Here is a 12,469-nt window from a genome sequence, read left to right on the forward strand (position 1 = left end):
TACACACATTGAGAGAGATAGGTGGTTGTTTATTGCTGCAAGAGCAATTGAATGCACATGAAGAAATAGTTGTGCAAATTCTTAAATGCTATGTGATGAGTGGCCATCAGACCTTGACTGTGCATTCAGTGTCGATGTCCACAGAGACATTATTCGTAAGCTCAATTTCATATGTGTGTACAGCCAGTGGCACAACCAGAAATACTTCTTTGGGTTGTGTTATACGCCACTGACAAAAAAAACGAACAGAAAGAGAGCCTGTGCCTAAACAATATCTGAGCCAAAATATTTTGCTGCTCTAATAAAGCCAAAGGGTTAGTTGTTTCGTTCACTGGAATATCCACGTAAAAATACGAGTGGCAAAAAGGGAGAGTATTCCAAAAATTTTGGGGGGTGTTCTGACATCGAAACACCTACCGTGGCTACGCCCCTGTGTTTAGGACTTTTATACAGTTCTCTTTCTCTTATCTCTCTCTTGTTTCTTTGTAAATTTAGTAACGAATTCAGGATTTTGGCATAGCAAGCTTCAATGTAGCCTGCCTTCCTACGGAACATTATAATGTAGGCTACATCTCCGCATGGAGAAAAACGCCGCTAGGGGGCCGTGGGGTACGGATGTGCCTCACATATGCTCCTGCTAGTTTACCTAATTTATGTGTTAAATCGTACCTGAATACAGTGACGCCAACTCGGCAAGACCAGCGCACTTCTTGGGCATCGCGTGGATACCTGTGAGTGAACTTTTAAGTTCTTACACGCCTTATAACTTCCACATCGAGCGCTGGACTGCTAACCCTAACGCTGAGTGCGGGCGGGCGCCATCTTGGCGCTTTCGGTCGAAGGGCTGCAGCCTTACGCTGGGATACGCTCCGAGGACATCCTGACTGAGTTCTCAGAACTTCCAGTACACGACATGGACTCGCAACATGCCAGTACTGCGCCAGGAGCACCAAGCGCAGAGATTGAAATGACCGACTCGGAATCACCGCTGCCCTTCGATAGTACCAGCGGGCGAACGCTGGATGCGTTAGGACCCTGGCGAGAGGTCATCAGTAGACGCAAGCTGAAGAACATAGCTGACGCTGTGCCAACGCCGCTAACTCAACAAAGCACCAACAGCCCACCTAGCAAGTCAAGTAGCGTCCCTGAAACATCGCACCAACGCCAACAGACGCACCAGTCAAGCTCCCAACTACCCCTCGAAAGCAGCAAACCGCGCAAGCCACTTGTACGTCGACCGACGCCCCCACTTCCCGAGGACCACTACAAGGTGATATACAGACCCAGAACAGGTCTGAAACTTTCCAATTGGGCAGATGAAAAGATTTCGGAAGGGATAGCCCGCGCTTCTGGTTACGCTTTTCGCGAATTCTGCGCCAACGTCATCACCCAAACCCAGTGGCGGCAAAATTTGATCATCACGAGCACAGGTGACGAAGACTATGCGCTCAAACTGGCTGAGGTCACCAGCATCCAACTCGGAACTACTACGTATGAGATAACTCCATACATAAAGCCGGTTCCAGGTACAGTTCGTGGTGTCGTCCATGGAGTCACACCGGGTACGACGGAAGAAAGACTCCTGGAACTCCTAGCAGCGAATGACAACTGCACGATCCTGCACGCCAGGATGTTGGGGAGATCTTCATCGGCAGTAATTACTTTCGAAGGACCGCACGTCCCATTTTACGTGAAGGTGGCGAGCTCATTCACCCGCTGCAGACCTTATCGAAAATCCGTCCAGTTCTGCAAGGCTTGTGGAAATATAGGACACAGGCAGGATGTTTGCCCCAACCCGGATACTGGAGTCTGCAACAAGTGCGCAAAACAACACGTAGATCCCAATCATCAGTGTGAACCGACCTGCCAACTTTGCGGCTTACCGCACGAGACGGCAAGCAGGGAATGCCGAAACAAGCTAAAGCCGGCGCCTCCACCTCTACACATCAGAGAACGCAGTCGATCTAGACAGAAAGGCTGTGCGCACAACCCGAGTGAGCCTTCTTCCAGCATGCCCCCGAGGTCTCGTTCAGAATCGTATACCCCAAGCGGGGAGCCAAACAAGCGCGGGACAAGCACGGAACGCAAGGGTGATCAGCAAAAGCTCAGCTGGGCAGAAGTAGCCGCCGACGCCACACATAGCCCAACGCAGTGTAAGAACGCCGCCCCTACGAGCAGCTCACGGTACGAGGAAGAAATAACAACTCTACGCAGACAGAATGAAGACCTGAAACGCCAACTTGAGGAGCAAGAGCGACGGGCGCAAATGCGAGAGGCTAATTTAGAAAGGAAGCTAGATGCTCTCATGCAACAAATCGAACAGCAACAGAAAGCACCGACAGCATCACCATTGAAACACGCTGTGAACCCAGATGCCCTTAAAACGCTTGAGACAGGCTTCGAAGCACGCCTTGAAACTGCCATGGAGGCAATGATGACAAAAGTAACAGCTATTGTGCAAACAGTGGTTCAGTCACTCAAGCTTGAAATTGCACAAATGGGCGAGGGATTAAGCCAACGCGTCGTAACATTAGAACGCGAAAAGGAACACGCCCGTAAGAAGCCAAAATACCCGGCCCGTGAAGCCCAGATTCAAGAAACTCTTGGCAGTCAAAATGGCGGGGACAAATAAGCAGGATTCCAAACAACACCAGTACCTCAAGATTTGGCAGTGGAATTGTCGCTGTATTCAACGAAAAAGGCAGAACCTTACACAGCTGTGCACACAGTTGGAACCGGACATCATTGCTCTTCAAGAAACTGAAACAGCGAGAATTCACGTCAGAGGCTACCATACACACATCGCTGATGGCAAAACGAGAACGGCAATTCTTTCCAGGAACAGTATCACCACCCAAACTCACATTGTCCCACATCGCATCGAACATACCTTAATTGAAATCGTGCCTGAAAGAAAAACGCAGCAAAGCCTTTTCGTCCTCAATGTATATAGCCCCCCGCGAGACCATTTAAAAGATCTCGACAGATTCTTCTGCGCAGTCAAGCATATAGCTAAGGGAAACAAGCTGATCGTCGTCGGAGATTTTAATGCACCTCATGTAGCCTGGGGCTACACTTCTACCCTTAGGAAAGGGGAGGATGTTCACAATGCAGCTCAACATCATCACCTGACCCTACTCAACGACCCTCACGTGCCTACCCGAATCGGAAATAGCGTGTGCAGAAACACAAGCCCTGATCTTACATTCACTCATGGAATCAAGAAGTACGAATGGAGCTGCCTGGACGAAACCTTAGGTAGCGATCATTACATAGTACAAACAATTATACCGCATCAGAAAACAAGGATACGGATTGGAACAGCAAAAGTTACAGATTGGCAAGCCTTTCGCTCCGAAACAACTACTACGTTAGAAGACATTGAAAAGTGGACCAAGAACATTATAGCCAGGGCAGAAAAGCACACGAAAACGATCCAGCTCACATACGACACCCCTGCCGTTGACCCTCACTTACTCCACCTGTGGGAAGCCCGTCGAGGGCTCATCAGACGCTGGAAGCGCAACAAATGCAACCGAAAACTCAAGATCAGGATTGCAAACATCAATAAAGAAGCGGAGGACTACGCCGAACAATTAGGAAGGCAAAATTGGCATCAAGTCTGCAATCGCCTGCAAGGGACGTTGAGCACCAAACGCACCTGGGCAGTGCTGAAAACGCTCCTCGCGACCAAGGAAAACAGGGGAACTACTAGACAGGACGTGCAGCGTCTTATATATAATTACCAGGGCACAGAAAACGACATCCTAAATGAAGCCAAGGAGAAGTTTCTCGGAATAGATCGCAACAGAACGGTGCACCAAGAATACGACATTTACAAAGGTCGCCCCAACCATGATTTGGACCGCCCTTTCACTGCAGCAGAAATTTGCTTGGCCTTGAGCAAGCTTACTCGCAACACTGCCCCGGGAAAGGATCAAATCAACAACAAGATCCTTCGTAACATTGACGGCCAAACACTTGATTCGCTTCTTGACTATATCAATACATGTTGGGACGAAGGGCGAGTTCCGCCGGAGTGGAAACACGCCGAAGTAACTATGATACCCAAACCCAATAAGCCCTTGGTTATTCAGAATCTTCGCCCCATATCTCTCACTTCGTGTGTAGGAAAGCTTTATGAGCATATGGTTCTAAATCGCCTCACCCCGTACCTTGAAGGAAATGGATACATCGCTAACACCATGTTTGGCTTCAGGTCCAATCTTTCGGCACAAGACGTCCTCCTACAAATCAAAGAAGAAGTAACTGACCAATTAGACTCGTACAGCAAGCGGGCCATCCTCGCCCTCGATGTAAAAGGGGCCTTCGATAATGTCTCCCATGAAAGCATCCTTCACCATCTAAATCTTTACAACTGCGGTGAGAAAATGTACCAGTATGTTCGAAATTTCCTCACCGATAGGACAGCAACGGTAGGATTAGGAAATCTTCGCTCAGAAAAATTCACGCTGCCTTCTAAAGGGACACCACAAGGCTCTGTTATATCGCCAATTCTTTTCAACTTAGCCATGAGCTCGCTACCTAACCAACTAAATCAGATAAAGGGGATCAAGCATGCGCTTTATGCGGATGATCTCACAATTTGGACCACAGGTGGATCTACCGGTACCCAACAAGATCAGCTGCAAGAAGCGGTGCGAACCACTGAACAATACCTTACAACATGTGGTCTTTCGTGCGCACCAGAAAAATCAGAACTCTTGATATTACGGAGACGCACCCGAGGCCGCCGGCCGCAAGAAATCCCAGATCCTGAAGTGACGCTTGGGGGAATCAGTATTACAAAAGTCTCTACACTACGTATCCTCGGCCTTCTTATTCAGAAAGATGGTACTGGGGGAGCCGAACTGGAAAAGCTGCAACGAACAGTTCAGCAAATAACGCATCTTATCAAGCGAGTTGCAAGCAAACGCCATGGACTCAAAGAGGAGGACTGCATCGCCATGATTCAAGCGTTGCTCACAAGCACCATAACCTACGGGACTCCATACGTGGACATGAAGAACGGCCAGCGACAGAAGGTGAACATCCTCATCCGCAAAGCTTATAAAATTGCCATGGGACTCTCACCAACCACATCCACGATGAAACTCCTCCAGATGGGGGTACACAATACCTGGGAAGAGTTAATTGAAGCGCAAAGGGTTAACCAGTTGGAAAGACTAAAACTTACAAAAACGGGGCAGGCACTTTTAAAGAATCTTGGCTATACAGTGGAAAAAGCAGCACACCTTCCTCAGTGTATTCCCCAAGAAATCAAAGATAAAATATTTGTGTGTCCACTACCCAGGAACATGCACCCGGAACACGACAAGGGAAGACGACAAGCACGAGCACGATTGTTACAGCAGAGGCTAGCGACCTATAGCAACAAAGAGAGCGTGCGTTACACGGATGCTGCTAAGTGTCGAGGGGTAAACAAATATGTTGCTAGCGTGGTGGATGAAACAGGTAGGGAACTCACTGCCGCTTCGACACATGCAAATGACGCAACTACCGCAGAAGAACTTGGCATTGCGTTAGCAATAAGTACAAGTTCTTCAGTAACCATAGTGACGGATTCGCAAGAAGCATGTCGAAGATTTCAAAAAGGATCAATAAGTAAATCAACCCTTCGAATCCTCCTAAAGTGCGACTTCGAAGATGCAAGTATCCTCTGGACACCGGGGCACGAATCCGTAGCGGGGAACCGAGCGGCACATGCCGCAGCCCGAGAGCATACACACCGGGCTACTCCGCAGCGATATTCGGACTCCGAAAACGAAGAGGAGCCAATACCAAGAAAGTACTCCGACATACTCGCGCACTACAGGAAGCAACGACGCCACTATCCAGCGGCTCATAAAAGGCTTACTAGAGAGGAAGCTGTGACTTGGAGAAGGCTACAGGCGGGTACCTACCCGCACGGTACACTACTCCACGCAATGTACCCCGGCAACTTTAACAGGCACTGTACATACTGCCCGGCCACTGCCAACACCCTGTACCACATGGTATGGGGATGTCGCAACAACCCAAGTATCCCGCCCATAGACGAACTGAACGTGGACGAAAATCCGGAAGACCAGTGGGAGGCGCTGCTGACGTCCGCGAACCCTGAGGACCAGCTCCGGTTGGTGGACAGGGCTCGAGCGTCAGCTGCAAGCCATGGCTACCTGGAATGAGGAAGTCAACCACCTCTGGGCGAAGAGCACGCGCGCCTGGTCCCTCAATAAAGTTTAATTCTCTCTCTCCGCATGGAAGCACTACCACTCATATGGTTAAAAAGAATTTTTAACAGCGGAGCAGTTCTAGGGCTGGGCCGAACGACAGATGAGTGTCAAGGGTAGTCACGCTCTGGTTCCCGGGTATACCCACAGATGGCGTAACCGCCTCGATCGCGGATGAAGCGGTAGCCTCACACTGAAAACGGGGAATAGCGGTTTGAACGAACCAAAACGTGTGGTGTGTGTGTGTGTGGTGGACTCAAACCAAAGAACTTGTGGTGATTGTACCATCGGCAGGGTTCTCCCCACGGTGAGCGGCGGTGGTTCTGCCACCCACCTCTCCTGCCAACCGCCCACCACCGCACACCTCCCGGGATTCAAGCTTGCTGTACTCGAGGAAAACTTCCTGTGCTTATGCAGTGGAAGCTACGACCGCGAGGGGCTGACTTCCCCAAGCGCGCTGTTATGGACAAGCATGGACGCCTGTGGGGAGCAGCCGCACACGCTCAACAAGCCAAAAATGCAGGTCAGGAAGGATACGTTCAATGAACGGACCCATCAGTCACCCCTCGCTATTAGAGAGTTTTAGTTTGTCCACATACTTCTTTGCGTTAGCGTTATGCCGGATACCGTTGCCGTAAATGTGAGAGGCCGGAAAGGTGGTGCCATCTGGTGGGGCCGAGATGAACCATTTTATTTCACTGCTGGGGTAAATTCTCAGCAGCGGCCAAATGGCAAATGAGTTGCCACTTTGAACTTTTTCTCGTCAAGGACACTAGGCGAAAACAAACAAACACGCCTATCATTGTGGTTGCATGAAGCATCACAAGATGTCAATACCATCGTCCGGTAATCCGCTATTCCGGAAATCATTTTGTGCGTGCCGGAATACCGGACAAGCTAAAAACCTCTACTGTAATACACTCAAACCTCATTATAACAAAGTCACATCTGCCACGAAAATAACTTCGTTACATCCGAAAATCCGTTATAAACGTTTATTTGTAACACTGCATCTATGACAAGACTATTATTCATTTACTTCGTTACAACCGGTAACTCGTTATATCCGAGTTCGTTATATCGAGGTTTGAGTGAATGACTGTGGCTAGAGAGAAAAGGGCGATCAAGGAATGCGCTCACGACAAAAGAACAAGAGAGTTGGGAGAGCACGGTGACAAAAGGATGATCTCCTTCCCTTTCCTGCCTAGGCTTGGCGGCTTGGCTGCATAGCCACAGAAAAGCCCCAAGAAACACAGTCATAGCGGCGCGTGTAATGGTTACACCGTACCATCAGATATGAGCTTCGAAGCGCCGATACCGATTGTACTGCTCACGCGAGCTTTTCTCTCGTCATCATCGTTCTGGGCCTCTATTTGCAACGTAGCCGCAGCTTGTTCAACTTTATTTTGTTACTGTTTCTTCAAGAAGCTGCATTTTCCTATTTGCACAACATTACCACCACTACAGCGCCTACATGCCCGGCGTATTTACATTTTCAAAACGTGCCGTTTTTCATTGAGGTGTGGCACCAGTGAACGTCTCATATGCAAGCGAAGTCGGCGCGTTGCTATGCGTCCTCGTACACTCTAGCGCTAGCTACGTGTCGACGCGCAAACAAAAGCCTCGTGGAATTTGTAGTCGTTCTGTGCACCTGAACGCCTGTTGTGTTCTCATTATTAGGTTTGTGCCCATACGACGCGATGTGACACCGAATGTGTCGCTTCAGCAGTAACCGTAAACTTTGATTTTAAGGGCGCGGTCGCTGGTGCGTGCGCTGTCTCGGCAGGTATCAGCAGACGTCCCGTACACCCTCCTGCGTGCTGTGCTCTCAACGCGAAGAGACTGTGGAACAAGTGTTTCTCTCCCTGGAGTGGCCCTATTCTCTTACACCAGTGTCTTGTAGAGTTACGCGACCCCGGAACCAAAAGAGTTAGCTGCCAGCCTTACTTTGTATACCATTACAATGTGTTGCCATCGCATTCATTGCTTTGCCCTTGCGGTGAAACTGTAATTTCTTTTTTCGGCACCAACTCTGGGCAAACAACCTACGCTGGTAAAGCCACACTCACCTTTGTTTCCTTTTTGGGCGGTGCCTCGGTCGTAGGGCTCGAAGCCTGCTCGGGGGAGGCCTTGGTGGCATAACGAGGGACGTCGGCCGACGACGTCTCCTCGCTGGGCGACCGGCGAAGGGCGCCCGTCAGCGTGTGACGTTTGCTCTCCTCCGATGCTGCCGGCCGTGGCGGGTACGTCAGGGCTGCACCGTTAAAAAAAAAATGGCAACACTCAGCGTCCCCGTCTGCGAATGCTGCCGTATAATCCGAGCGGAGGATTAAATTAGTCGGAAAGCACCTTGCCGATCCTAACCCACAAATGAAAAAGACGAGATGAAACACGGTCACTGACCTAGTCTGATGAAATTATCTCACGTTTCGGAACCGCATACGGGTTCCTTGTTCGCTTTATTATCAGGCGTCTCGGAACCCACTTGAGGTTCCCAAACCTCAGATAATTTCATCAGACTTGGTCGTTGACTGTCTTCCATCTCATCCAATGCCTGACCGGACGAATTTTCGTCAACTCTTGACTAGATGAAAAAGAAGACACCAGGCCTGCACCAAACACACAGACAGCACAGTCACAGCGAAAGCCGAAGGAGCGGCCTTTCTGGAGCCTGTTGTAAACTCTCCTGGGGCGACTGCTAAAACTAGTCACAAACTAACCACAATACGCCATAAATCATCTTAATTTTGTGAAGTAGAGAAGTACCTGCTATGCCATTATTCATCATTCTGCCTAGAAGCGAGGTACTCGCTACACATATGTAAGGCATTATGTGGACTTTGTTGATGCCGTGGCTGATGACAATGAAGAATTATGGCAGAGCCCTTTGTAATGTGTGGGAAGCTATAAACCACTTACTCGTTATGCAATTCACATTGTGTGACACCTGGTTATCTCATTCTTCTACCCCACCATACTAGATCTGTTAATTCCTTGCCCAACATGACGTCTGTATAGGACCTTTTTTTTTCAAGCACCGGCATGGCTCTGTGGTAGAATACCCAACTGCCACGCTGATGGCCTGGATTCAAATCTCGCTTGATCGTGGATTTTTTCCCCCACACTGTACGGCACTAATATCGGCTGTTGTTGTGATCACATAACGGCTTTTGTTGTAAAACAAGGTGCTCTTTGCCAGACCACTGTGACAGTTGGCCCATAAATCGGTAGTTCTAGGAACGTGCTTAATTTCCACAATGTCGAAGCTTTTGTGATTAGCCTGGTATCGGGGTAACTTCGATGCTATCACTGCTGCCAATCGCAGTACTAACTGCTTAGTCAAGCCTCACACAAGTAAAGAACAGAAAATGCGTGTTTGAAGGCATATTATTGTTTACATTTACCACAAAATCTTCCTTTCAATAGGTAACCATGAGGAGATGCTCACTCAAAAGTTACAAATGAATGCTTGCGTCTTTGTGATTTATAATCGGCATACCTAGTGCCATAGCAACACCTTGTAGAATCAGGCAATGTCATCACGTTACTGAAAGGATTCTAGTTCCACTCTCCAGTTAAGGGGGGACGTGGCTTTGGAAAACCAACTTTCTTATAACTTAACAGATGTTGATGAAATTGGTACAAATATTCAGCATGTCTCCCTGCTGCTTCTAAAAAAGTTTCAGAGTGATATCTTCAGAACTTTTTATTCAATTAAATTTTTACTTCTTGCATTTTCTTGCACTTTGCGCAATGCCTGGAGAGTTTAAAAAAGGACTAGAAGGCTAGGTGAATATTTGTTGCATAGCTAAATGCACGCTGAGTGTCATGACATTCTTGCTTTATTTTTTTTGCAACACAATATTCTTGCATTGCGATTCTTTTTGACACCTTCAAATCGGGCACACTCTTGGGATGAACGAGTAGTCACTTCGTAAAATTACAAAGCGTCAAAGTGAGAAAGAAAGAATGTCACGACATGCATTGTAGTCTAAGAAACATGACAAAAGAAACGGAGTCAAAATAGGCCAAACGGTTAGGAAGAAAATGGATGCGCGAACTTGGCAGGCAGGCAAAAAGGCACTTTTGCGAAAACGGCTCTCGAAGTTTCACCTTGCGTCCAGTGATCTGGAATGCACCAGGATCATAGTTTTTGGTGTTCTTAGTGATGTGAGGTCTCTTGAGCATTTGGTGCTTGCTTTGGTGCACTTTTGATGCCTTTTTTTCCCGTGTGGCATCCTTCTCTGCAGCTCATTGAATGGAGTGCTTTCCAGGCTTCGGGCCAAGTAATGCACAAAACTCTCTATAAGCATGGAGAGTGCCAGTATTATACTTGCAGACTGCCTCATTGACAGCTGTTTCGGCGGCAATCAGTGAAGCGTTTAGCTCTTCTGGTAGAATTGACCAAACTACCGAATGAAGACTCTCGGCCGCATTTTGACTTTTTTTTTGGCAACAGCCGAGCAACTGAGGGTGGTCAGGTTTTAGTAGACTGGCAGCAATGCAGTGCTGCCAATTTATACGTGTGCGGTGGTGGAGCCTTGCCTTCAGCTTCTGCAGCACGGTACTTGCACCAGCTCAGGGACCCAAGTGGGCAGAATTCATGGCGTGGCTCCTCATCTCTCGAGGTGACATGATGGAACGTTGCCATTATGGCCTTTTGCATGTCATCAATGTCAACGTTGTCACGGATAGCCATACCATAACCAGTCAGTCTTTTAAATTAATCAGGTCTTGAGTCAGGCCGGCCCATCCTCCAAGTGGTTGATCTTTTTTGCTTCTTGATACAGGTGTTGGCAGAGCTCTACCCATCCTCTTTTTGACATGATTTATACAGTCTTCTTTAGCCAATGGAATAAATCCGTATGTTCTTTCTTCAGAAAGAGTCAGGGAAGTATCACTGTCTCCATCAAACATTGGATGTGTGTCGGAGAACATTCTTTCCAGTGAGCTTCTGAATAAAATTAAGGTGGGGGTCGTGGCATTCAGTACCAACTTTCTTATTCCTTCGTAGGTTTTCATGAAAATTGGCACACTTATTGCAAACATTTCTGGGATGAAATATATGAGCAGTTTATTCAGTAACGCGAGTTGGTCAGATATAAATTCAACTCCCTGCTTCACACACGCCACGCTCATTTGCAAACCTCGCCTGTGATGCGTTTCGTCATCCACTCGGTCGCGGAAAACGGTAATTTGCGAGGCTTTCGTTATTTTAGAAGATTCACCAGAGCTAGCGGCGATACCAAGCACGAATCCAAGCGTGCCTAAATTGCATCACCAGCGCTTTCTTTCATGCCGATGTACTCGGCCGCGGGGTCCGGGAAGTCGCGCACTATATATGCTGGTGGCGGCATTCGGCGACAATACGCAGTGCTCAGCCGCGGCGACGAAAAATCTGCGCGCGTAACGCACTTGGTCTCTGATTTTGCGGCGCCGACGCGCGAAATTGCTAGCCGCTGCTCGGAGCGGTCAATGCGCGACGAGCTTGACCGGGAATCCGCTGCCGATGCGTAAGTGCCCATCCGCACTTTCGAGTAGCCAGCGGACGATGCGATTTGTTGCTTGCGACGAAGCACAGTGCGGCTTGTCCGCTAGCGCGATGTCCGTGCCCGCAAAGTTCGGATTCGTCTCGTAAACCAGCGCCGTAAGCGGAGTTAGGCCTAGCCACGACTCCGAGCAGCAAGCTCGGTCGCGGTGTGCGTGGCCGCGGTGCCCGATGTTTCAAAGCACGTCATGTTCGATCGCGAGTACAAAGAGTAGTCCCGCGAAGTTCTTCGTCACGGAGGACGAAGTGCTGACAAGCTGAACTACCCGAGACGCGCATCTGCGATGTTCGCGACGAGCGCGGCACGCTACCGTCTATCGTACACTGATGATGGCGCTTCCGCTTGCAGCTGTCAAACTACAGGGTAATCATATTCTAAATTATCGTCGACCCGTGTACACAGAACGAGAGTGGACGCGTCACTAAGTAGCGTGATTTTCGACAGTCGTAACATCAGGTAACATCGCGACGCGTAAGCAGCAGACGACTGTCCTCTCGAAGCGAGCATCGGACCAATGGCGAGGCGTTCTGGAGCAACATGGCGGACGCGGCCAATCGGAGGCCTCGAAACGACCTTCAGAGATTTGCTTTTTGTGCGCTTGTTTTTAAAGGGAGGCGCCAGCTGAGGCGGGGAATTTGAAAAGGAAGAAATGCCCTTTACGGCGAGCTCAAAATGGCGGCGCCCGGT

The 12,469-nt window shown here is 48.9% G+C and overlaps 1 protein-coding gene across 2 annotated transcripts in view; it reads right to left on the bottom strand.

The window, feature by feature from the left end:
• The window catches only part of LOC119371800 (protein 4.1 homolog), a 72,179-nt gene that overhangs the window by 35,728 nt on the left and 23,982 nt on the right, over positions 1 to 12,469 (bottom strand). For both annotated transcript variants that reach the window (XM_037642253.2, XM_037642252.2), the window contains exon 11: positions 8,303 to 8,487. In XM_037642253.2, the coding sequence (XP_037498181.1) occupies positions 8,303 to 8,487 (185 nt within the window). The remainder of the gene's footprint in view (positions 1 to 8,302; positions 8,488 to 12,469) is intronic.

Source organism: Rhipicephalus sanguineus, chromosome 10, assembly GCF_013339695.2.
Source record: "Rhipicephalus sanguineus isolate Rsan-2018 chromosome 10, BIME_Rsan_1.4, whole genome shotgun sequence".
In the NCBI taxonomy this organism is placed as follows: Eukaryota; Metazoa; Arthropoda; class Arachnida; order Ixodida; family Ixodidae; genus Rhipicephalus; species Rhipicephalus sanguineus.